General features: G+C 44.3%; 1 protein-coding gene and 1 long non-coding RNA gene across 5 annotated transcripts in view; one reads left to right on the forward strand and one right to left on the reverse strand.

Moving 5' to 3' along the window:
* Positions 1–215: 215 nt before the first annotated feature.
* LOC145530565 (uncharacterized) lies at positions 216–3008 on the reverse strand. The gene is made up of 3 exons (XR_014071901.1): positions 2714–3008; positions 2062–2277; positions 216–1433 (listed from the first exon to the last, which is right to left on the reverse strand). It is a non-coding gene; the product is annotated as an uncharacterized LOC145530565 (long non-coding RNA).
* A 103-nt stretch (positions 3009–3111) lies between these two features.
* TPP2 (tripeptidyl peptidase 2) overlaps positions 3112–26885 on the forward strand; it is a 58731-nt gene continuing 34957 nt past the window's right edge. For all 4 annotated transcript variants that reach the window (XR_014071899.1, XR_014071900.1, XM_081552100.1 and 1 more), the window contains exons 1-8: positions 3112–3361; positions 10666–10794; positions 16595–16690; positions 18253–18357; positions 21329–21453; positions 22144–22307; positions 24204–24358; positions 25021–25097. Coding sequence is in view for 2 of the 4 variants with exons in the window: in XM_081552100.1 (XP_081408226.1) it covers positions 3197–3361; positions 10666–10794; positions 16595–16690; positions 18253–18357; positions 21329–21453; positions 22144–22307; positions 24204–24358; positions 25021–25097 (1016 nt within the window). In the remaining 2 variants the exon portion in view is untranslated. The remainder of the gene's footprint in view (positions 3362–10665; positions 10795–16594; positions 16691–18252; positions 18358–21328; positions 21454–22143; positions 22308–24203; positions 24359–25020; positions 25098–26885) is intronic.

A 26885-nucleotide genomic window follows, 5' to 3' on the forward strand; every position in this document is an offset into this window, starting at 1 on the left:
TGGATAACATCAGTCTGATCAGTTTCCAGAGGCTTAAAGGTCCTATCTCCTCTTTTCCAAATTGACCTGCCTGAAGATGTGCCTGTGATGCAAGGACATACTGCCTTCCCACCTGTTTCACAGCTGGGTCTCCCGCTTTAAAGATAAAAAGGCATCTTACTATGGTGCATCTCTTGCAGGTGAAATAGCTTCTTGGACATCAAATAAATGGACGATTTGAAAAACCATCAGCAAAATCTTTAATCACAGCCCCAAAGCATGCATCTTATGCATCTTTTTAAGACCTGCATTTTCAGTAAGAATTTTTTTTTGTTCTGTAATTTTTATCTTAATCAAATAGTAAAGCTTAGGATGTATGTCATTTTGATCAACCTGCCAATAATTGAAAGATAATCCAAAAGAAAAATATTAACACTTTGATCCCAAGAAAATTTTTAAAATATTAACATACATATTTTTGTTGCAGATAATAAATGATCAATAGGACTTTCCATTATAAATATAAATTACATTAGGATAAAATTCTGTGTAGAATGATAAAATTTCAAGAAGAAAGAGCGATGTCAAATGAATGACTGAATTTAAATGGAATATGTTCAGGTATATAAATGTACAATGCTAAGTGTCAAACAACAACAGAGTAGCAAAGAGTAACATTCAACTAGCTATTTTTAAATGAATGGCGGAGAAGTTTAAAGAATGTCAATATTTATAAAATGTCAGATATTAATCCTTTATCTCTTGAGAGTATGATGACAAATTCTAAGTTATATTGAAACTATATGAGAGGGTACATAATCTTTCTAAAACATTTTTATGGGATACATACATAAGCAGAAGAAAATTTTTAAACACTGTTACAGGAGTCTAATAAAAAGCCTTCCACTTTGGTTTCATAGTGAACAGTTCATTCCCCATCCATTCATTGGGTGACACTCCAGCAGAGCTCGACTGGTGTGGTAGAAAACATCAGAGACAGACAGTGAGAATAGATATCCAGCTTTTTCATCAATTCATTTTGTAACCTGCGGCAGTCAGTAAACCTGTCTATCTTTGCTCCTCATCTGTTAAATGAAATGATTGGACAACAGTTCCTTTGAACCTGGGAGCTATTCCACTCTGTCACTGTATGTTTTTCTTGAATGTCTTCTGAGTTTGTCCTTCTCTTCTCTTTCTCAATCACTGTACGTCCTTTTCGAGGTAACATAAACACAGCTGGGAGTAGGAAGGAAAACTTGAACCATTCTGTTTCCCCTTCACTAAAGAGAACGTGCTTCTCTAAGACTTATGGAGCAGAATAAATGGGCAAGTAATCAATTCAAGGAAACTGCACAGCCTTTACAGTAACTTTTGAGACTTCATGGAGAATCCCCTAATCCTGTGAAGTGGAAACGCGTATACTTGGATTTTCCTTGATACCGTGCACTCATAACCTGGAGTCCATGACAGAATTTGAGGGGTTCAAAAACTTGAGTAGGAAAAAAGAAATACAGCTTAACTTCCACTAACCTTTCAGTTAAGTATTTCCTTCAATTATAGACATGGGTAATAACCGGAGTGGTACTAGCGTTACTGTTTGTTACTGTGTCACCCATAAAATCAGTTTCTTGTCATAGTACAGGCCTCAAAATATCATTTATACTCTTTACTATTGTGCAATTATGGGTGCTTGTTAGATTTGGCTCTAGCTCCTGTTTACTTTATGCAAAGAAGCATATAACTACATACGCACATGTATAAAACTATTTCTGTATAACAAAGTTGGTTTTCATATTTTGGTAACTATTTCAAGATAATTTCCTTTGTAATTCTCTATATTTTATGAGTTTAAAATTGTTCTGAGAAGCTGACCTTAAGGCTGACCAGATTGCCAAAGACATCCATCCTTGACACAGCCTCACAAAAGACTGAGATTACCCTGGCATGAATACAGACAGAAAAATTATTCAAGGGCCACTGGGGGAGCATGGAGCAATTGATAGCAGCCACTCTTAGTCTCGAAAACTGCCAATTATGGCTCTAACAGGGTTTCCCTGGTGGCTCAGATGGTGAAGAATTCACCTTCAATGCAGGAGACTCAGATTCGATGTCTGGGTGGGAAAGATCCCCCTGGAGAAAGGAATGGCGGCGGACTCCAGTATTCTTGCCTGGAGAATTCCACGCACAGAGGAGCCTGGCGGGTTACATCCAGTCCATGGTTTGCAAAGAGCGGACAAGACTGAGTGACTTTCACTTTCAGTTGAGTGAAGAACCCTGAGGACCAACCAGGAACACCAACTTAAAGAGACAGTCAGGGGGGCAAAAAGAAAGAAAAAAAAGTTTTTCAGAAATCCCGGAAGCCCAGGGTAAGACAGGAGAATAGGAGGGGCCCACTTCGGGAGGCTACTTTGTTACCGGCTACAGAGGCCGATGGAATGGCCAGCAACCCGCTTCCTGTTGACTGAAGCCCTGGCCCGTCCCCACCACCACCTCCACCATCCTTCAAAGGGACACACCTTCGAGACAGGGGAACACCAGCCCGACACCACTGAATCAAAGAACTCCCAATCGGAAAAATCACTCCCGCTCTCCCAAATCAAAAAATTGATCTTCCGGCTTTTCGCCAATATCCGACATGCCTAAGGGGTTTAAGCGAGCTCGCGTGGGCTCCCTTTGCTCGGGTCCACCGAGGGGGTTCCGCCGCAGCTGACCGCAAAGTTTCATTCATCCACACCTGCACGTTCAGAAACCATCGACTGTCAAAGGGGGGCTTCCCGCTTCTCCAGACGCCAAGCCCCCACTTCCTTCTCTGCCCCACCGGTGGGGCGGGGATACGTGGACCCTCTGCTTAGAAGCCGGCCTGCCCCCCTAAAAAAAAAAAAAACCCCGCCCAGTGGGTCTCTCTCCTTTGAGACCCCCGGGGGCTCCCGCCCCCGATCCCCTCTGGCCACGCCTCAGGCTCCGCCCCCTTCTCTGCGGCCCCGGGTACCTCTCGCTTTCGGCTTCCGGAGAGCGGCGCCGTCGGCTCTGACGTAGCGGCGCGGGATTGGCCGGCCCTCCCTGGCGGCCCGGGGATTGGCCGGCGGGCGGCCCCGCCCACCCCGTCCGCACCTCCCCTCCCAGCCCAGGCCCGCGGCCGCCAGGGTTGTCCTCGCGCTGCCGCTCGTCCGCGCGCAGTCCGGCCGTTTGCCTCTCCGCCGCCCTGCAACCTGCGTCCATGGCCACCGCCGCGACCGAGGAGCCCTTCCCCTTCCACGGCCTCCTCCCGAAGAAGGAGACCGGGGCCGCGGCCTTCCTGTGCCGCTACCCGGAGTATGACGGGCGAGGGGTGCTCATCGCCGTCCTGGACACGGGGGTCGACCCCGGGGCCCCGGGCATGCAGGTGCGGCGGCCGCCGAGGACCCCAGAGCGGGGGTCGGGGGCGGCGGGGGGACGCGGGCCTCGGAGCCCCAATGTGCGGCCGAGGGCGAGCCGGGCGCTGGGAGGCGTGGGGCCCGGGGCGCCCAGGCTGGGCCCCGATCCCGGTCCAGACAAAGCGGCGGGGCCCGGCGCGGCCGGTCGGGGCGCCGATCGCCGCCCCCCCGCCCCCGGGAAGCCCCTTCCAGCCTGGGCGCCGCCAGGCCCCGGGGCCCGCGGGCTCCCTCCTGCCCAGCCCAGCGCCCTCCTCCGCCGCCGCGGCTGCCTCGTGGACCCGAGCGGCCAGTGCCCGTTATTTACCATTTTATTATCCTGGGGAGGGTGGAGGCGGTGCTGGTGGGGAGGCGTCAGAGAAGGGGCAAATCAGAACTTTTCGTGGTTTGTTTGTTTGTTTGTTCTCACTGTCGTTCGGGAGATTTGATTTGGGGTGAAATGGTTTTTTTTTTAATCTCGACATAAGGAAAGCCGCCGGTTTCAAGAAGATAAGTCAACTTCCGGAATTGTTTCCTCCGGTAGTTCTCTGTGTGCTATTTTTAAACCCTCTTCTGCAGTGTACTTGTTTAGGGTCAGCTGAAACGCAGGGCTTATTAGGCTTTTACGTAAAGAAGAGCACGATTGAGTTTGTTGTTGGTTTTGTTTTGTTTTGGTTTTTTGCGAACTTTTCCAGGGGGCATTCAATGATGCTATCTTTTTTTTTTTTAATTTTTCAACCCCAAAATGTAAGACCACGTACTTCATGATTTTTTAAAAGACGATTTTGTTTGGCCTTCGGCACCTTTGGGATCGCTGAATCAAGGTACCCTTGTGAAAAAGGTAATTTTTTAAAAACGTTGTATCTCCGTTGAAAGCCTTCTGATTAAAGTTTTCAAAGTTTGGCTTTTGTAAATTTAGCCTTAGACTTGCCGGGAAACCCAGTAGTCAACAGAACCTCACGATTGTTCAAGGTGCCATCTCTCAGACGTCTAACCTGGCTAATCGCTGATCTCTTCCCCTGTGTCAGCCCTTCACCTGTATGTCTTAAAACCCTGAAGTTGAGGGATTCTCTTCTCCGTCGTGCCTCCGCCCTCTCAAATCCTTGATTGTGCTCTCTTACAAGCGAGATAGCATTTGGGAAGTTAGGATGTAATTCAGGGGAAGAGGAAACAGTCCGGTCGGCTCTGTAGAGATCCACCCCCGACCCGCCCCCCGGGGGATCTTGCTTCCTCCCCTTAATTCTTGAGCAGCGGTCCAGAGTGTCACTCACCGGCTCCTGGCCCTGAGGGGCAGCTCTGGAGCCTCAGAAGAGAAGCGGGTGACGCCTTCCCTCCTGCGCTCGAGTGGTCCAGTCGTGTTAATAACTCGGGAGACTCACAGCAGTGACAGCCGTCACCTCCTCGACACTTTATTCCTGGGTAGTAGTGGTTTCCATTCCGGGGTGATGGTGTGTGTTTCCTTTTTATAGGGATAAGTGGGAGGAGAACAGCTGGAGGACGAGGTTCACTGGCTCTTTTGTCAGGATAATAAGGGGATCGGAGGAGTTTGGAGGAGTACTGTTTGGGGAAAGCTGCTTTTGTAGAATCTCCCAGACCTGCTCATCCCTCATTCGTTCCTCTCTCTGTGAAGTGGCAGTGACTCTTATCCCACCCCGCTGCTCTGAAAATTGAGACAATTAGTTACCTGTGACTGTTTAAAGAGCTCAAGGAAAGCGTTCAAGAAACTTATGTTTTTAAGCAAGGCTTAAATAACCTTGAGGGAGTTTGTGCTGGATCTTAAATTGCCAGCTCTCTGAAGGATAAATGTGCGTTAGATGTGTGTGTGCTTAGTCCCTTCAGTTGTGCCCAACTCTTTATGACCCCATGGACCATAGCCCGCCAGGCTCCTCTGTCCATGGGATTCTCCAGGCAAGAATACTGGAGTGGGTTGCCATGCCCTCCTCCAGGGGATCTTCCCGACCCAGGGATCGAACCCTCATCTCTTACCTCTCCTCTTCTGGCAGGCAGGTTCTTTACCACTAGCGCCACCTGGGAAGCCCTTAAATGTGTGCATGTAACAGCAAATGTTTGCGCAACGGTGTGTTTGAAGGGAAATGAAAACTTAAACTGTTACCTTCTAATGACTTTGAGAGATTGACCTAAACATGGCCATCCAAAAAGAATTTAGTAAGGTGACTTGCAAACACGAGTGAATTTTTAAGGTATTTTTTTTTCCCCTCCTTACCTGTAACAAATGTGTTTTGTAGATCTGTGTATGCATCATTAAGGTAAGAAGGTAGATAGAAATAAAGTGGAAGGAGCAAGTGAAATAGGAAGAGGCGGTTGAACTGGACATTTGAAAAGCCAGTGGAGTCAGAGCAGAGGACTGGAGGCACTAGGAGAACTTTGAGGAATACGGTGGAGAGTCCCGTTCGTTGGAGATGGCCTCAGGCTCAGTTCTCTTTTATGACAGCGTGTAGGCTTGCTAAATGCAGAGGGTGGCAGGATGAGAGGAGTAATAATTAAATAAGTGGTTAAGTCTTTTCCGCAGCAGATATTCAGGTGTCTAGGGCTTTGCATTAGAAGATGCTGGAGTCGTGCAGACTGTATCTGTTAACAGAGATTGATCAGGGGGCCAGTGGGCCAGCCAGGCTTCACGGAGGAGAGACGGAACTTGGACAGGACCTGGAATTCAGGGGCCTCCCGGCCACCTCTAGTCATCCTCCGCATTGCCAGAGTACCCTTCCTTAAAAAAAAAAAAGAAAAAACCCTGCCATCACACCCTTGCTTAATATCAAACCAACCTTTTTGGGCCTCCGCGTTGTCTTTACATGAAAACCCCCAGTCCTGAACTTTGCACGGCCCATCGCCACCTGATTCCAGCTCCTTGCGTAACCTTGGTTCGCATCTCAGTGCTTCCGTCCCCCGCCCCTGACCCTGGGCTTCCACCAGCAACACTCCACCCCTTTCCCAGATCTTCCAGGTCTGTCCCCGGCACATGCCCCTACACGTGAGGTTTAATCTGCCCGCAGGCCTTCTCCAGGCCTGTAAAGGCCTATTTAATCCCGTAAGACCCGGCTGGCCCTCACCTGTTACCTTTGGGGGTACCTGCTGATTTACTTGAGCCGTCTCCCACCACTTGTATCGTGTCTTTTTGTGCATGTGCCAGCTGCTGTGTCAGGACCGGGGACTCCAGGAGTGATAGGGCCCGGTCCCTGCTGACAGTTTCTCTTCCCTCTTTGCTCTCCTGGCAGTTTATTCACATCTTCCTATAGGCATTCAGCGTTTCATTTCAGTCTCTTGGTTTTCATACCTTTTTCCTGGTTAAAGCACCTATCCAGATTCATTTTCTGTGAAATATGCTCGTGTTGAATAGAAAAAAAAAATGTGTATGTGTGATAATATCTGTAATTTCCTCATGGAAAAAAAATATAATTTGGGGACAGAAGTTACAAGTAGTCCTGTAAATGTCTTTCTAATTTTATATGCACTAAAATATAATAGGAGGGCCTTCCCTGGTGATGCAGTGGTGAAGAATCCACCTGCCAATGCAGAGACACAAGGTAGATCCCAGGGTCCTCCCCTGGAGGAGGAAACGGCGGCTCACTTCAGGATTCTTGCCTGGAGAAATCCCATGGACAGAAGAAGCCAGCGGGCTACTGTGGGATCACAGTCAGACACAACTTAGCGACCAAACAACAGCAACAACAAGATAGAGTACAGTGAGGAAATGACCGTAGATGTGTACTTAGTTACTAGTAGTAGGTACTGCCAGTTTCAAGGGTGCCTTTCAGTGTGCCTTTCCTGATTTCCTCCGAGCTGGGTTGTGTGATCTTACGTGCCTTCCTAGACACTGTCCTTCACCTTTATTATTCATTGTCCTGTGTCACTGTTCTCTTGTCTCATTTGTCTTGCCAGCTGGATTGTAAGCTTTCTGAAAGCAAAGCCTGTCTTACTCATTTTATCACTATGTTCTTAGAATAAGAGTCATTTCATAGTGTTTGTTTGCAACATACTATGCTTTGCTCAAAGGAGTGTTTCAGTATCGTCCCTGAAATTTCAAGTGAGCGCTTGTTCCTTCACGGTGGTTTGTGCAGAAAAATTGGCGAACTTCCCACTCTGATTCTGATCTTCTATAAACCCTCACCAACTTTGCCACAGTAAGTGTTTCACTGGAGATAAAAAGTAGCTGAGGTTCTTGATGTTTGCAAAAAAGCTTTGGGCAATTTCTGTTCTGTTCCAGCAGCATTGCCCATTGCCCAGTAAGCATCTCTCAGTCCCCACTCCATTCCCAGGGCTTATCACCTTCGCTGTTGTCACAGTAGCTGTGTCTTCAGTCCCCAGTGACAGTCCACTTCTCACAGTAGAGGGACCGCGGTCTCAGGTTAGCAGTGCAGTTTCTCTCCTCCTCCCAGAGCTCCTGGCAGAATTCTCAGCCGGTTTGTCTTTCTAAAACCTTCCTACCCTTAAATTCCCTCTTGTATCTTCTCTCTAGTGGAGTAGGTCCTTTCACCTAATGATGAAGGAAGAAGCTCACAGATAGAGAACTTTACATGTGAGAATTTTTCATGGGTAAGAGAGAGGTCCTAGTGAGTAAAGCTGGTGGCAGTAGTAAATGGTGAATAAGCCACGAAATCCTGTTAGGCTTTCTTCCTTCACTCACACACCAGTGAATGAGGTTTCTAATGAGAAGGATCCATGTCAGACTTGTTAGTGATCTCTGGTGATTCTTGATCTCAAGGCACTGATTTTGTTTGCTTATTGAATGAGAAAATGAAGGCAAATGGTTTGAGTTCTTAGTGCTATGGTGCAGCTTTCAAATTACACATTTGTTTGGAATACGTTTTAAAGTAGATTATTTGCTTATGGTCTTCATACATGATCTAGCTAGTTTTATAGAAGAGTTTATAGGAGAGTTCCAACTTCCTCCTAGTGGTTTCTGTTTTTATCTTGTTAGGTTCTCTTACATTTTTCTTCATTCTTATATTTTCATTTCATTTTTGAAAATACTTAGCCAGTCCAGTCCCTTCAAAATTAGTGTCTGAATTAAGTTTTATCATAATCTTATCAGGGTTGGGTATGATTTCTGGGGTGATTTTTAATTATGATTTGGAGCCTTCTGAGTGTATTAGATTACTTACTCCTAATATAGACAGCCCCCAAGAAGTAATCACCCGGTTTAAGAATCACATCACCTAAAAATAACAGCGGTGCGCCCTGACAGAACTGTCAGCCCCTGGTTGGTTGATGATTGAAGTGAGATCTGACATCTACCAGCCACCCTCTAATTTTCCCTTGTAAAGAAAAAAGTGTGTGTGTGTTTCCTGCACGTAGTGCACTCCCCCCTCCTCCTCTCGGGGGCACCGTAACTGCTGAGTTCTGAGGACCCTACAGTGGTGGGTGGGTGTGTGGGGGGTGACTGGAAAGACTCCTAGGGATGGACCCTGCACTTCCTCTCAAGGAGGGTGAATTCTCGGATAGAAGGGGATCTGAGGGCTGTGCTCTTGGTACCCTGTAGGCGTTTTTTTTTTTTCCACATTCCTGTTTCTCTCTTTTTTAATTAATTTGCTTTTAATTGGAGGATAATTGCTTTACAGTGTTGTGTTGGTGTCTGCCACACATCAGCATGAATCAGCCACGGGCACACTTGGGTCCCTTTCCTCTTGAACCTCCCTCCCACCTCCCGCCCCTCCAGGTGGGCCCAGAGCGCCGGGTTTGAGCTCCCTGCCTCATCCAGCAAACTCCCACCTGCTGTCTATTCCTCTTTCTCTCGTGAGGGCAGGGGTCCTCTGTTTTCTGTCCTGATGCCCACTGCTCACTCAACACGTGTCTCTTGAATGCGACAAATCCCCCTTGCGAAGCTAGCCCAGAAAGAGCTCCAGAATGGTTTTTTTTTTTTTCCGCCTACAAAGGCAGTGGGGTGTTCAGTGTTACCGTGGGCTGCAGCAGTCGGAGGGCCCAGCTGAAAGGGTGGGGCTGGCCGAGAAGCTGGGGCTTCCCACGGCTGAGGAAAATCCATCTTAACGCCGAGTACGGAGTGTCAGGCTATCCAGCAATCCAGGAGCGTCAAGCGCCTAACAGACGCTGCCGGGTTTGGAGTAATGTGGGGAATAAGACAGACACAGCCCTTGCCCTGGTGGAGCCTCCCTTCCACTAGTGCGAATCAGGGAAGAGTCCCAGGCTGTGATTACGAAGTGAATGGAGTTCTGTGAAGGCCCCACGGTACTGTGAGGAGGAATGATTGGGTTTAGGGTGACGAGTGCTTAGACAGGGCCAGCAGGGAGGTCTCTGTGAAGGGGCGGCATTCTCTAGAAAACGAGTCCCCTGAGATGAGACCGGGACCCTTGTGAACAACTGAAGAGACCAGAAGTTCTCAAGAGAAGGACCTGGTGCAGGAAGATGGCGGCCACGGCCGAGGAGTGGAAAGGAGACCAAGTGGTCAGGGTCAGGAGTGAGCTCCTGTTGATCCTGGAGGGTCGCCCGGGGGCGGTGTCCCCTTAGGCAGGAGGTGATGGTGGTGGAGAAGCTCAGGATCCCGGTGTGGACATCCAGAGAAGGTGGGTCTGAACCGCACTTCAGAGGCAGAACGAAGAGGACCCCTGGGGAAGCTGGCTGTGAGCACTGAACTAGAGAGGCCGAGAAGCACTTCCTGCGTTTCTGGCTTGAGCACCCGGGTGGGTGTTGGCTTCCTGGGCTGGCAAGGCCTGGGGAGGGGGCAGGTGTGAGCGGTGAGTATGAACTGACTTAAGAAGTTTGAGTGCTAGTGTGGCCTCCAGTAATCAATGTTAGTAAGCACTTTTCCCTTCAAGCTTTGTACCCGTCCAGCCCCAAACTCACCTACTTCAGATCGCTCTTCAAATGTTAACTTTCTCAGCGAGACCTTTCTTGACCAGCCTCGTTAGTGCTGAACGCCCCATACCACCTGTCTGCTTTCCCTGCTTGATTTTCTTGTTGTAGTGATTACCAGCTGACGTGTTACATGTGTCTTGGTTTGCTGAGTCCATATAACACAAAGTCTGTGAGGTCAAGAACGTTCTGTACTGGTCATTGCTATATTCCCCACACCTAGTGGAGTGTGGCCTATGGTAAGTGCTCAGGAAGTATTTACCTGAATATATGATTACATTTTCTTGAGAGTATTTGTCAAGCTTTTGGTTTAAAACAGTTCAGTTCCCTTTTTTAAATGAATGCAGATTTTATAGGATATTTTATATATGGGGACGTGTGCACACACAAACACATGTTTGGGGGTTGGCATCGCTTTCAAGATAAAAACTGGATTCTATAATTCATGTTTTAATGGTCTCTCAATCTTCAGGTTACAACTGATGGGAAACCGAAAATCATCGATATCATTGACACGACGGGAAGCGGCGACGTGAACACGGCCACGGTGGTGGAGCCCAAGGGCGGTGAAATTGTTGGTCTTTCAGGAAGGGTGCTCAAGGTTGGAGCGTTTATTTTTTTTATTGAATTTTTCTCTTTATTTTTTTGTGCTGTCACCTCAAAGCATCTTATGTTTTTATCTTACATTCATGGTATGATGTTCGTTACCTGTTGCTGTATCACAGATCACCCCAAGACGTCATGCTTTCAAGCAACAAACGTTTACGGCTTCTGTGAGTCAGGAAAGCAGCACAGTAAAGTCTTCAAGTATCTTTGACTTAACTGTGCTCTGGTTAAATAACCTAGATTCTAATTCTGCTTCTTCCAAATGGCACAGAAACTGCTGACGGTTAATGTCTAATCCTTCCGCCAGTATAAGATCAGCTGCTGGTTAGGTGCTTTGAAGATGCTTGTTCTCTCATTCTCTAAGGATGCTATTGCTAAGCCGTCTTGAGTAACTGGCGATCGGTTACTTACAGCCAGTGGTACTTACGGGAGCAGATAAAAGCAAAAGAGTGAACAGAAGCATAGTGCCTTTCATGGTAAATTGAACAGGCAAAAAGAAAAGTGGACAAGACACATATGTACAGTTGGATGAGTAATTTAAGTGAACACCGCTTTACCTGCTATAGATAAGACAGAGAACATTGCCAGACCTCAGGACTTTACTGTGTTCTCCAGATCACAGCATGTTTTGGCTTTTGTGAAATCAGTTCTTTGCTTTCCTTTACAGTTTTACCACCTCTGTGCGGATACATGGAATGTATTGTTAGTCTTGCTTATTTGTGAGCTTTATGTGAATGGCCTCATTTCTGTGTCATTTCATGGCTTCTTTTCCTGGGTGTTTGTGAGATTCATGAGATTGAGCCATGATTTGCGTGGAGCAGTGATGTCTTCAGTTTCATTGCTGTGTCTGTGACATAGTTGGTTGTACCACGTGGTGTCCATTCTGGGAACAGATGTTTCCGTTTCGGGACTGTCACAGTTCTTTAGAAAACATTCTTGCAGACATACTCTGCGCAGCCATGAGCAGGTAGCTCTGGGATATGTGCCTGGGAGTGGAATTGCTGACTCATAGAGTGGGGTCGCACAGAGTCGGACACGACTGAAGCGACTTAGCAGCAGCAGCAGCAGCAGAAATCACCTTTACTGGGTGATACACCTTTGCCAGTTTTTTCCAGCTGGTTGTACTAAAATGCATTTCCACCAGCAACAGGTAGGACTTTTAGTAGTTGTGCTGCTACCACTTGATGTTTTCAGGCTTTTTAATTTTTGCGAATAGATTAGAATTTAGCTGCATCACTTTGTAGTTTTAACTTGTGTTTCTCTGATGACTGTTAAGGTTGAGCACCTTCTCACGTGTCGCCAGGCGTTTGGATTCTCTCTTTGGTGAAGTGCCCCTCCGCGTGCCTTTGCTGGTTGTTTGAATCCTGAGTCATCTGTCGTTGTCTTACTCGTGTGAGGGGTGACCTGTCCTTGGGTTACACGTGTTTCGGCTGTCTTCTCCCACTCTGTACTCGTATTTTCGCCTTCCAGGTGATGTCTTTTCATGCGTAGGACATCAAATCAGTTGTAGTTGGAAGTCAGCCTTTTGCCTTTTTGGTTAGGGCTTTTTGTGTCTTACGAAATCCTTCCTCCAGCTGACGGTGAGTGAGAATCACCGGCCCTCAACCTCACAGAGGGAAACGGACACCCCCAAACCTGCCGCCAGACTAGTGGCGGAGGACACCCCCAAACCTGCCGCCAGACCAGTGGCGGACGAGGGGAGGGCCCTGGCCAGCGCCTCGGTGGAAGCCCAGTGGAGGATCTAGCCCAGCGGTGCCAGCTTCTGATTGACAGAATGTGTAAGACAGGAAGTGTGTGTTCTCTTAAGACACAATGTTTGTGGTAATTTGTAACACAGCAGTAACTAATAGACTCAGCAAGAGATACAGAAGCTATAAAAAACACTCAGATGGATATTTTAGAACTGAAATTTTTACCATAGCTGAAATTTTTTTTTCAAGAAAACATCACTGGAAGGATGCGGTAGCAGAAAGAAGATGACAGAAGAGTCTGAGCAAACTTTTAAGATCAACCAATAGAAAATAGCCATTCTGAATAATGAAGAGGAAAACACTGGGAAATAACGAGCTTAGCTTGAGGAACTTGTCGGTCAATAATGAATGGTCAGACATTTGCATCATCAGACCCTAAGAAAGAGGGGAAAGGGGTGTGCTGCTGGAAAAAAAAAATTGGGGAGAGGTTCTCCCAAGTTTGGTAAAGATATAAACCTACTAATTCAAGAAGCTGAGTGAACCCCAAATAAGATAAACCAAAAGGAACTCATGCCCAGAAACATCCAATCAGATTGCCAAAAATGAAAGACCAAAAGAAAATCTTGAAAATAGCCAGGAAAAAGTGACCCGCTATATAGATGGGAAGGATACTTGATTGACTTTAGCCTTCTCGTCAGGACAACCCTAGGGGCCCGAAGGGTGTGGCATGACATTTTTCCAGTGCAGAAAGAAAGGGTCTGTCGATCCCAGATTCTATATGCAGTGAAAATACGTTCAGTGGGAAAAGGGTGAAATAAAGACATTCCCAGATAAAGTAAATGTAAGAGTATTCATAGCCAGCAGATATACTTTTTAAAAATAGTAATAATAAAAAAAAAGTTTTCAGACAGAAAACATGGAGCGGCAGAAATGAAGGACAAGTGAAAGAAACAGTAAATGTCTTGAGTAAATATGATCACCTGCTTTGAGTTTTTTTAAATTGTATCTGATAGTAAAAAAAAAAAAAAAAGAAATCCTTCCTGACCTGAAATCATGAGGATATTCTCCCATATTTATTTTCTAAAAGCATCCATCATTTTTCTTGTTTGTTCTAGAATTCACCTGGAATTGATTTAACCCTTCATTTAAAATAGGAGTCCCTATATTCTTTTTTCCATCTGAACACCCACTTGTCCTACCACATGTGTTAAAAGTCCATAGTTTGCCACCAGTTTTCAGTGCTGCTTTTTACTTTGCAACCTTCAAATGTGGTGACTTTTGGCTTCTAAAGCCTCATTGCCCATTCTTTGTCCTTTTTTTTTCCTTTTCCTTATTCTAATTTTAGCAGCATTTGGAAGGAAGCACAGTGCCTTTTAAAGTTCTACCTCATTTAACTTGAAGTCATTTTTCAAATCATAACTTTTTAGCCTAGTTTAGGCTAGTTCAGAGACTGTGAATGCCTCAGCAAGACTTAACGTCGAATTTAGATGCAGTGATAGCTAAAAGGGAGAGGGTCCTTGTGTCCAACCCGACTGTGAGGCTGACAAGTCTGAAGTACAGTTTTGAAGCAAAAAAACTCAACACGATTTTCTTGCCTGGAATGTTAACAACTCACGGTGACACTTGTCTCATTGAGAAAACCTTCAATTCCTTAAACAGCCTTTCTTTAAAAGAGTCAGGGAAATGAGGTGTAATTAGTAATTAAAGAAATTCTGTTTCTTATTTGAGAGTCAGTCTTGCCACATTGTAGTTACTATGTAACTAAAACTCTTTCAAAAAGAGCAGCTTAAAATGGTAAAAAAATAAATAAAGCACTTTGATTTTTAAGAGAGACCCAAAATAACTTCATTTGTATGAAATACTCAAATATGTAAAATGACATATTTTCTAACAGCCTCAGAGTAAAGGTAGCTGAGCACTGAAGAACTGATGCTTTTGAACTGTGGTGTTGGAGAAGATTCTTGAGAGTCCCTTGGACTGCAAGGAGATCAAACCAGTCAATCCTAAAGGAAATCAACCCTGAATATTCACTGGAAGGACTGATGCTGAAACTGAAGCTCCAATGCTTTGGCCCCCTGATGTGAAGACCCCACTCATTTGAAAAGACCCTGATGCTGGGAAAGATTGAGGGCAGGAGGAGAAGGGGATGACAGAGGATGAGATGGTTGGATGGCATCACCGACTCAATGGACATGTGTTTGAGCAAGCTGCAGGAGATGGTGATGGACAGGGAGGCCTGGCGTGCTGCAGTCGAAGGGATTGCAAAGAGTAGGACTCGACTGAGTGACTGGACAACAAACAACAGAGCTAGCTTTAACATGGTTAAGGTTGACTAGTAGAACCGTGATTGTGCATAATTTTTATTTTCTTATTAATTTTTTTTAGTTACATTTCTGTAACTAACTAGTCCACCTGTATTGTGAAGAAAATACATGGTAGCGATTTGAGAAATATCTAGTTCATGGACCCTGCAGAATTTAGTCTCGCTTTAATTAAACATAAATTACGTCTACTCGATTATTTTTATTGTATTATATACATAGTTTAAGTGATTGTGATTGTCTCACCACCTGATGGTTTTGCAGTTACTTTGATCGGTTATTTCCTTTAATCCTTTGGCATTTCACAGCTTTTCGTAACCTCTGCACAAAGAAGTTGTCAATAGCATACAGGAGCAAAGCCACCTGGGTGGTGGGACACCTATGATTAACGGGCTCGTGACAGCTTACTCTTCTATTGTTGCCACACTTTATTATTGCGTGTGTCACAGGTGTTACAAGAGCAAGTTAAGAATCCCTATTATCTAAAGAAGGCTGGTCAGTTTTGAATGAAAAGTGCTAGTTTATGTGCCAGCATATTTAAAATTTCACAAACTCCGGACATCATTGATTCAGAAATGATTGCTGATGTGCAGACTCTTTTTTAAATTTCTTTTTAATTGAAGGATAATTGCTTTACAGTATGTGCAGGCTTTTGAAGGTCAGTAGATCTTGGAAGTTCTGTGCACAATTGTCTTCCTCTATTTAGTTGTGAGAAAATTTCCTCCACAGGCTTCCTGCCTGGGGAATAATTTGATAAAGAGGGACTTGAGGATTCGAGTCCAGTAGAGATCCTGCACAAGTGAGAATTGTGAGTCAGTCCACAGCTTTTAGTAGTTGATAGTTCAACTTCGTAATCTGTACACCTTTAAAGGCCGATTTTAGTGATCTTGGGTCCTAAGATGATAGAATATGAAGGGTCCCCATGGTCTTGATTGACATTTCAAGTTGGTTGATGTTCACACAAATTCTTATTCATGTGAATTGTGAAGTAAAGATTATTTTCTTCCTTTTGCACATGAGGAAGTAGAAGCCCGTGGCTCCCACCGAGTGAGTGGCAGAGTTTGGGCACATAGCCAGGTTTGTCTGGCTTTCAATTCTGTATCCTTTACACCAGGTTTTTGTCTCTGATAGAACTGGATTCCATCTTTCTTTTCAACCCTCCTGTTTGGGCCAGAAGTTTAATTTCTCTTTGCTTTCTCCATTTGTAAACTAGGCATGCTCTTTGTATTTTATGTAAATTAAAAGCTTGAAGTGTTATTTTTAAATACTTCAATAGAGCAGGAAAGACTATTACAAGATGTTGTATGTAATTATGATTTTATAGAGCTTTTTTCTTAAGAACACAAAGAGCTCTTTTTATAGGCTCTGGGCCCATCCCTGTAGTATCTTGGAGGAGAGTGAAGTTCTTTTTCTTAACTGGACATCTGGGGGCGGAGAGGTTCTGTAAGTTGCTTCCCTCCCCTGGTTGGTGGGCAGTTGGGTGATGGGGGAGTGAGTTGTCCTTCGTGTGGGAACTGAAGGTCCTAGCAGTTTAGTGTGATATTGAGAGCCCTGCATAAACTGTAAAGCATTGTGTAAATGAAAGATACTCTGGTTAAGCTATCTCACTGTTGAGACAAAAGGAGCCAGAGATATGTTAAATGGCAGCTTAGAGTATTAAAGATATCGCTCTAAGGCAGGAAGCCTGCTCCAGATTGAGCCTCAAGGATAGGCTTTCCCCCAGGACTGTACCATTGGAATTGGGAAGCATTTAGTGAGTGAGAAATGTTCTTTTTTCCCATAGATTCCTGTGACCTGGACAAATCCCTCAGGCAGATATCACATTGGCATAAAAAATGGCTACGATTTCTATCCAAAGGCTCTCAAGGAAAGAATTCAGGTAACGGAAAGTCTGATATCGATGACTTCTTCAGATTCTATTCCGACTAAAGAAAGTGACTTCCTTAGCTCTCACTAACCTGATGATTAAGGGGATCTGGAGACTTTCAGATGATGACTGCTTCAAGAAAGATGCAATCCAGTGAAACGTTACCCATTCGTGTTTCCTAATCTGACATACATGGATAAGTTTAGGGAATCTGAATACCTTGAAATTTTATTCATATTTTATGTATTTGTGTTTTTCTGGGAGAAGGGATATGCTTTCATTGGACAATCAATTTAAAGCCTAGACTGTCGTATTTATTCCTGTTCCTATCATTTCTATGGTAATTTACCCCATTTTCCTAGTCTTTGCCTTGTTTTCTTGATCCCAGTCAGTGGTCATTCAGTACTAGGGAAGGAAGTAACTCAGACCTAAAGCAGCTAAAAGACGGAAAACACAGTCTGTCTTTGGAGAGCTAAGAATTGTAAAACCAGTGAGATGGAGCCTGCTTTATAACAGCACAGTCGACCTTTCAGTAGTTATGGGAGAGTTTGAAATGTTCATTATCCATCCATTATAGTAGCCATGAGCCACAAGTAGCTATTGAGAACTTGAAATGTGGTTAGTATGACTAAGGAAATGAAGTTTTAATTTTATGTAACATTTTAAAGCAGTAAAACAAGATGTGATCTTTGCAAGTGGGCCTTCAGGATGAGACCCATGGGCCCTGTAGTCTAGGGCTGTGATTTGCTTTTCCAGGGGTCAGTGAGCCAGTAAGAAGTTACTCAGTATTTTACATATAAACCTTTACTTGTCAGATTCCAGTCATTCAGGAAAAAAAAAAAAAAAAAATCAGAAAATAAATGGACATAATTCAACTTCTATTAGATACTATTTTATTTTAATATTTCAGGCTGAAATGCCCAGTATTTTTATGCATTATATTGAATTTAATCAGCCGTGTTCAGGTTCGGATTAGGTTCAAGCAGATTCCCTTCCTTAGTCCGGTGGAGTTGACTCTCTTACTAGAGAGACTTTTCTTTAACTAGCCAACTTCCACTGGGAGGCACTGTGGTTCAAGACACTAGGGATGGCAGCAAGACCAGTTTCAGGAGCAAAGAACCCCATCAAGTCAAGGAGGGTGGGGAAAAAGAACAGGCCGGGGAGGTAGGAGACTGAGGAAGTCCAGCAGATGCAGCTGCACTTACCCCTGTCTTCTGCCTGCTCTTGGTTGAAGGCATTTCTTTTTCCTCAGACGATGGGACTTCAGGCTGTTACCTGACATGGTATTATCTATTCTTGGCGAAGGATTTAAATGGGGGTCTGTGATGTGTTAAAAATACATTTGGTTGTGCCTTGGTAAACTTGTGCTCTTAGAGCCTAGGCGTGGTGAATTAAGTAATCAAGTTTTTTATAACTGATCCATTCATTGCTTTATCAACTTGATTATAAATGATTTTTTTTTAACCTCTGTATGAGCATTATGTAGCATCACAGCTGATAACAACTCTTAAATTCCTGTCTCAGTTTACCTGCATATCCCACCTCATTGGAAGGCCATTTCTCTGTCTTTGCAGAAAGAACGGAAGGAAAAAATCTGGGACCCTGTCCACAGAATAGCCCTCGCGGAGGCCTGTCGGAAGCAGGAAGAGTTCGACGTTGCCAACAACTGTCCTTCTCAAGTTGGTGCTAGTCGCTTTTATTTAAACATTACCATGTTCTTAGAGAATTAACACTTCTTAGAGAATCAACAGACTTTTTTCCCAAGTTTATTTTTCCCCCCATGTTTTAACTTGTCTAATTTTACTTTTTTCCTTTGCTCATTTGTCCTGAAATCAATTTATAAATCAGTCAGATGTTTGAAAGTTCTTAATGAACATAGAACGCCCGCACGGAAAAGTGCACAAATCCTAGATGTGATGTCATGAATCGTCACAAAGGGAGTACCCGGAACGCGCAGCACCCCAGTGCCGCTCATGCCTCCGGCTGCTCACCGCTGCCTCTGCCCAGAGCAGCCACCATCCTGATGGCTGACACTGTCGAGTGACCTCACCTGTTCTGAATTTTGTAAAATGGGATCATACAGTGTCCGTTCTTGTACGCGTAGCTGCTTTCATCCGATGTTTCCCGTGCAACCCCTTGTGTGCGGGGTGTTGCAGGAGTTCACTTTCGTTGCTCTGTGAGGGCTGGACCACAATGGATGTGTCCACTCTGCAGATTGATCCTTGCTTCATTTCCAGTTTTTGGCCAGGATGAAAAATCCTGTCTTGGAGGTTCTCGTGCCCGTCTTCCGGTGGGTTATAAAGTGACCGTACCACTTCCATAGGAAGCATACGAGAGTTCCCATTCTTCTACATTCTTGCTGTTACATGTTTTGTGAATCAGTCTATGACATGAAAATAGCATCTTGGTTTATTATGAAAGCAATAAGTGCTCGTTGCAGAAACTGGAGCACCAGAGATATGTAAGGTTTAGCAGGTGAAAGTCTCTGGAAGGTCACCACCCAGAGATCCTAGCAGCAACTTGATGTTCGTCCTTCTGAATTTTTCTGTTAATGCATGCCAGTTTTTAAATGAATTTGTTAATTGAAGTATAGTCGATATACAGTGTTTTAGGTGTACAGCAAAGTGATTCAGTTATACATGCATATATATATATTCTTTTTCAGATTCTTTTCCATTATAGATTATTACAAGATATTGAATATAATTCCCTGTGCTATACAGTAGGTCTTTGTTTATCTATTTAATATGTAGTAGTGTGTATCTGTTACGCCCACATTCCTAACTTATCCCTCCCCCTCCCTCCCCCCTCTGGTAACCATAATTTGTTTTGTGTCTGTGGGTCTTTTCTGTCATGTCAGTAAGTTCGTTTGTATCATTCTTTTTTAGATTCCACGTATAAATGATACCATGGTATTTGTCTTTCTCCTTCTGGTTTACTTCATTTAGTATGGTGATCTCTGTATGCATCCATGTTGCTGCAGATGACATTATTTTGTTCTGTTTATGGCTGAGTAATACTCGGTTGTGTATATATCTGTACCACATTTTGTTTATCCAGTCACCTGTTGATGGACGTAGAGGTTGCTTCCTTGTCTTGGCTATTGTAAACAGTGCTGCTGTGAACACTGGCGTGCATGTTATCTTTTCGAATTGGAGTTTTTATCTTTTCCAAGTATATGCCCTGGAGTGGGATTGCTGGATCCTGTGGTAACTCTATTTTTAGTTTTCTAAGGAATCCCTGTACTGTTTTTGAAACATAGTGGCTGTACCAATTTACATTCCCGCCGACGGTGTAGGTGGGTTCCCTCTCTCCATACCCTCTCCAGCACTTATTATTTGTAGACTTTTTGAGGATGGCCATTATGACCAGCATGAGGTGATGACTTCATTGTAGTTTTGATTTGCGTTTCTCTAATAATAAGTGACGTTGAATATCTTTTCCTGTGCCTATTGGCCACGTGTGTGTCTTTTTTTTGGAGGAAACGTCTATTTAGGCTTCTGGGGCATGCATTTCTTAATCAGAAATGGGATTGTATCGGTGATTCTGAGCCCTGGCTGCATGGTAGGATCACATGAGGAGCTCTAAAAGCTCCATGTTTGTGTCCTAGAGAGGAAATAAATCAGAACCTTACAGAGGAGGCAGGCATTTTAAAACCTTTCAGGAGCTTTCACTGACGTGCAGCTGAGGTCAAGGCCCACCAGCCTATATAGATCTACACACACTCTTATTTACTTTATCTGTGTTCATTTTTAACAGCTGTATAATTTTTGGTTAGATCACTTTTGGTTCTTCAACCTCCCGTTGGAGACATTAAATGTAGTATTTCATATACTACATATAGAGAACTAACTATAGAAGAAGGATCTGAATTTAATTAGCCATTTTATTTTGTATGCCAAAAATGTTTATATAATTGTCTTTTTCCTTGCGAAGGAGTAAACACTGAATATATTGAATAAGGAAAAATGAAGCATAACTTAAGATTTTGGGAACATGTGAAACCTAAATTTTTATTCACTTGGACTATTCAGGCGAATGTAGGGCCATCTCATATAGTATGTAATTTTAAAAAGTGCTTAGGTTGAAGCATACGAATTTTCCATTTTTATAGCTCAGAATGGTTGAATAGCAGCTTATATGTACTTGGTCATAAATACAGTATGTATTTAACTCAGCAAATTCAACAGAGGCAAGACTATTCATATTATTTATTATGGACTGTTATTTATTTGGACTCTTAAGAAACAGATTTGAAATGGAAATGTTCCTGGATATAAAAATCTAAAGATAGATAAACGTGTAGCAATTTTAGTGTTACTTTTGGAGCTGAATTATACAGTTACAGGTATGTGACTAACACCCTTGGCCAAATGAGATAACCACCATGTAGCACCCTGTCTTTCTCAAAGCAGGTGTAGTGGGTGACTATGACAGTAAAAGAAGTTTTTTTTTTATTATTTAATATTTTAATTGATATCTGCCACTAAATTGAATTTCAAATTGTACAGATATAAAAGGGAAATTTTCTTACATTTTTCCAGGGTAAAATGACTTTACTACTGGGTCACATTATCTTTGGTTGTCTGTTAATATCACTTGTCAAGAGCACAAAAGGTACTAACATTAACATATATTCTAATTGATTAGGCAAATAAATTAATCAAGGAGGAGCTTCAGAGTCAAGTGGAATTGCTAAACTCTTTTGAGAAAAAGTACAGTGATCCTGGCCCTGTGTATGACTGCTTGGTGTGGTTTGATGGTGAGACCTGGAGGTAAGCCACGTATATTTTACACATCTTCATTTAAAAATGGTCTTGCCTGCTCTGAAGAACGTTAAACCCTCAAAACTGGCCAGAGATTTGGTTTATAAGACATTAGTATCTCTGAGCAAAGCTCCTCGAGAGCCGGGTTGGCTTTTGAGTAGTTTTGGATAAAGCCTTTTGAATTTCTTAGTATTTCAGGCATGAAAGCTGACTCTTATCTCTTTTAAAGAATCTTACCTCCTTAACCAGATAGTAGTCATTAAATAGACAACATCAGGTTGATCGTGGAAATGTTCCTGATTGAAGCTGGGCAGTTTGGAAAGTAAGTGCAGGAGGATCTTGCAGAGTATCTACTATAAATGTTTTAAGGGCAGAGGAGCAAAGTGGGATAAAGATTTACCACCAGAGACCTAGAAGCTAAGCTGGTCTGATTCCTTAAGCAGGTGGGTGGTTTTCTTCCTGGAGTTCTGTGAAGGACAGTTCCTGGAGCCCCTCGTGCCTGACTTCATTTAAGTGCTGGTTGCTGAAGTCATCTTACCCAGTCTCTACTGAGGCCTCTGTGACAGGCAGCTGCCATGTTTGTGGTGGTAAACAGAGATAGTGTGGTAAGAAAGACAGCCGAGAAACTAGTGCGTGATTTTTAGAAAGGTAGAAAAAGAAGATAAATTGCATTACCTACTCTTAATTCTCCTTTCGCAGAGCCTGCATTGATTCGAATGAAGATGGGGATCTGAGTAAATCGACTGTCCTGAGAAACTACAAAGAAGCCCAGGAGTACGGCTCTTTCGGCACTGCTGAGATGTTGAATTACTCCGTTAACATATACGACGACGGAAACCTGCTCTCCATAGTGACCAGTGGAGGTATTCTGTTTCAGGTTTGCTAACTAGAGATGAATGTACCAAGTACCTGGAGGATAAATTCCTCTACCCGAAACAGCCTCAAGGACAATTGACTGAACTAGGTCTGAGGATAAACCCCTCTACCCGAACACAGCCTCAAGGAGAATTGACTGATCCCTATGACAGAACTAGGTCTGAGGATAAATTCCTCTACCCAAAAACAGCCTCAAGGAGAATTGACCGATCCCTGTGACAGAACTAGGTCTGGAGTCAACGGATGTGATTTGATTCCCTGGAAAGGTATTGTTTTTTTTAAGGCCACAACCATGTAGGATCCATTCCAGGAGTGTAAGCATGGTCCAGCTACAAAAAATAACATAAACATAGTTCATTCTGTGAACAATAATTTCACCTCCAAATACTAACTCTTGAAAATTCAGCCATGAGTGTGAAGAGTCAGGTAAAAGGATCCTCACCACAGCTTTCATTGTAATTTCAAAAAAGTTATAAACTTTCTAAATACCCATTGAGAAAAGAATGTGTTTTTTTTTTAATTATGTTATTCATCCTGTGGAATATGTTATATAGTAATCAAAATGAATAAATCTGCATATAACTATATGTATAAATCTCAGATACATAAATTTTACTGAAAAAAAATATATTGATGTTAAAAAAATTTGTGTGAAAATTTTAAACATGCCAAACAATACTGTGTCATGTTTATGGGTGTGTGTGGAGGGGGGTGGTAAAAATATAAAAATATAGGTGTGAAGAAGGTGTGCACCAGCTGCAGGGCAGTGGTTCCTTCTGGGAGGGAGCAAGGAGGTGAAGTGGGGCAGCCCGCTGCCCCCGCCCCCCACGTCCGTAGAGGGGTACAGGAAACTGCGCACACTGCACACTCACAGTGTGGTGAGTTTTGATGTGTGCACACACCCGGGAAACCATCCCCACAACCGAAATAACAAACATATCCGTCACCACCACCCTCAAAGGCTGGCTTGTTCTTCCTTTATAATCCAGTTGTCTCCACTCACATCCTCTGGTAGCCGCTGAATGGCTTTCTGTCTACTGTAGATTACTGTACATTCGATAGAATTTTATATAAATGGAATAAAAAAATACAATTTTTTTTTGCCTGCCAATTTCAGCATGTTGGCCTGAATCCATGTTGTGATTATGAGTAGCTTGTTCCTTATTGTCGAGTAGTGTTTCATCGTGTGCGTCCACCATGGTTGGTTTATCCACTCACCTCCTGATGCACATCTGGGTTGTTTGAACAACTGTGTGCAGGTCTGTGTGCGAGCTGGTTTTTGTTCCATTTGAACCAATGTCTGGGAGAGCTAGTTGGATGTGGTAGGTCCATACAGTACTGAAGACCCTCCAAGCTCCCCTTGGCAGTAGCAGAGGAGTGTCACAGCCACCACAGAGCATGAGTGCCTGTCCCTGCCCACGGGGGCCACCCTCAGCCTCCGCCCTTTAGCAAGGGGTGTCTCCGTGTGGCCTTCGTTTGCGTCTCCCAAGAGACTCATCTTTTCATACATTTATTTGCCATCTGGTCATCCTCTTGGGAAATGCTTTTCAAACGCTCTTTATCCATTTTTCTTTTGGGTTCTCTTTTTTTTTTTGTATTTGAAAGATTATGTTCTAGATATAAGCGCTTTGTCAGTTACATGTGTTGCAAATACTTTCTCACCTTTGTGATTTAACAGCACAGAATCCAGGATGGCAGAACAGTGTATGTAATTCACAGTCGTTTTATGTGAATTATTGTTAAGAGATGTAAGAGAATAATACCCCCTTATACGTTAAGATAAGCGTGTTTTTATTCGATTACTAATACGCAGATCGAATCTTACGGTTAAAACTTCGAGTCTCTGAGGGTGTTTCCTCATTTTCCCCCCTTTTTGCCTCTAGGAGCCCACGGAACACACGTCGCTAGCATAGCTGCCGGGCATTTTCCTGAAGAACCTGAACGGAATGGCGTAGCTCCTGGTGCTCAAATTCTTTCCATCAAGATTGGAGATACCAGACTAAGCACGATGGAGACGGGCACAGGCCTCATCAGAGCTGTGAGTGCTCCTGAGCCACTGGTGTCCAGGACTGACGGTTCATGGTCATGGATACTTTCATTAGCAAGCTGCTCTTGCTTTACCAAAAATACATGGAACTGTATTCAGTGTGTAGGACTTAGTTTTTAAAACCCAAAATGTTTAACTCATTTAAAGATATTTTTATTAGAAATTATTAGGACTAAAAGGATTTGGGGAAATATGATAACATTGTTTACATTCTACTTCTCACTTGTAGTAAATCCCTTAGCAAACTATTTTGAGATACTTTTAAAAGCATAAGAAAAGACAGGAAGACGTCTCAGCCAGCCTGCTCCATCAGTGTAAAAAGGATTTATTCATCATTTCATTTTAACATAAATTCTATTTCACTTGAGTGAATTTAGACTTTACAGAGACCTCCTTCGTTTCTCCAACTCAATCCTGCAGATGCTGGTTTGTTTTTTATTAACTACTTCCTGTGCTGTGTATCAACACCACCCCCCCAATACACACAACCTTTTTTTAAGTTTGTCAGCCATATGTCTGGCAGCAACTTATGAATTTAGGTATGAATTGGAATATGATTGGTTACAGAACTGTGAGATTCCATGCTTTTGTTGTGCTAGCTTATCTGTTTTTATAAATGGCTGCCTAAGCTGAACTCTTTATCTTTTTAATAGATGATAGAAGTTATAAATCATAAATGTGATCTTGTCAACTACAGCTACGGAGAAGCGACTCACTGGCCAAATTCTGGGTGAGTGTTCTTTGCCACTCGTCAGCCTTGGAAGCTTAGCTGACAGCAGTGAGCGTTTCTGTATAACTGAATCGAACGTCACAACTGAAAAAGAGCAGACTTGGTGGGTAGACCCTGACTGTGCATCCCTGAGACCCCGACCCTGTCTCCACGGTCACGTCTTTGACGCCGATGGGCCCGACGGCCCCTCCCTCACTAGGCCCCCCATCCACAGGCAGCCTGACCTCTCAGGCATGCAGGCCTGACAGAACCCCACCCACGGAAGCCCCCAGGTCCTGCAGTGACGGCGCCCCTCAGCTGCCGGGCTCTGCGGAGGCCACCCCGGCGTCGTGCTCAGTGGCTACGAGTCGCAGGTGTAGGGTCAGCACTGTCCTGGCCACACCGCACACGCCCTTCCCTCCTGGACAGCCATTTCACACCTTCTCCTTGGGGATTCTCGGCGACCTCCCCGTCAGTCCTCAGCTGGTGTCCTCACTGCTTTCCCAGAGCAGATAAAAGCGCTCAGAGGGGACTCCATGCCCTCCCGTGACCCGCCTGACCCCACCTGCTGCCGTCCCTCCTTCTGTCGTGAAGAGTGCCCGGGATCAAGAGCCTGGCTCTGGTCCCCTCCTCCCTCAGAGATGCCCTCCAGCATTGACCCTCACCTTTCTTGGCTCTCTTTACTGTTGGACAGACGTGCTCAAGTATCCACTAGCTTTAAAAGTAACTAATAACAAGCCTCCTCATCTCCCATGGCCTTCACTTACTTTCCCAGCAAAACCTAGACATGTGTGTTCACCGTTTCCACGGACGGGTCTCACTGCCCACTCCCTTCCCTGTGCTGTAAGGGTCTTCCAGCTGCTGAGTCCTCTGGCTTAGCCTTGACCTCATGTTACCTCAGCCTTTCTGTCTTCACGGCGGTAACTTGGCAGTGACCCTATCTAGAGAGTTTCCTCCCACCACCCCATCCAGATACACCCCTTGTGCATTTCCTGCAGCTCTGTAACAGAGCTCTGCCGAAACGCAAGTGTCACCAAACTAGAGCCTGTAGTTTGCTGTCGTCAGTGACTTAGTTTTCATGGGTGCATCATAAATGGTTTTGCTAGATGAAAAGAGCTGGTTTCAGGGGCTGTGTGTCTCAGGATTGTGTTTAGGTGACGTTGAAAGAGACACAGTGGCAGGGCTCAGGAACGATCCATGGGCGCCGGTGCTCAGAGGGGAACCTGTGCCTGCAGATGGCCAGATAACCCTGGGGAGGTGGGTTAGTGCTAAAACCGTTCCTGTACTTACGGCGGTGGTTTCACAGTCTGTACATACGTGAAGTCTCAGCACTAGGCACCAAAGAGAAGGTTGGTTCTACCATATGTTAATTTAAGAAATAAAAGCTTTAAAATCCATGATCTCCTCGGCTGACTGGTACTCGGTTGCTTGCGAGACAAATGCGCATTTCCAGAGCTGGTAACAAGCAGGCTGTCAGCATCACTCGTGAACGTAGCCTCGCATCTCCCGCTCTCCTCACCGCCGTGTGTGTCTTTCTCTCCTGGGTCCTTCCTTCTTGTACAGTCTTCTTGCTCTGATGTTCTTTCCTTCGCTTTCATGATTTTGGAGCATCCTTGGCCCTTTACCTGTTTTACATCGACCTCATTTTTTTCCTCATGGTCTGACTTTATCTCCTGTAATTGCTACCAATGTATTTTTCTTCCTTGCTGTCAAGCTCTGACCAGATCTCTTATATTTTAAATCTCGCTAGTGCCTTATTTCCCCACTCACCTTGGCCGCTTGTCACAGCTGTGTGAGGAGTTGGTTCTC

This window comes from Giraffa tippelskirchi, chromosome 12 (assembly GCF_054371585.1).
Source record: "Giraffa tippelskirchi isolate mGirTip1 chromosome 12, T2T-mGirTip1v1.2.pri, whole genome shotgun sequence".
Lineage (NCBI taxonomy): Eukaryota > Metazoa > Chordata > Mammalia > Artiodactyla > Giraffidae > Giraffa > Giraffa tippelskirchi.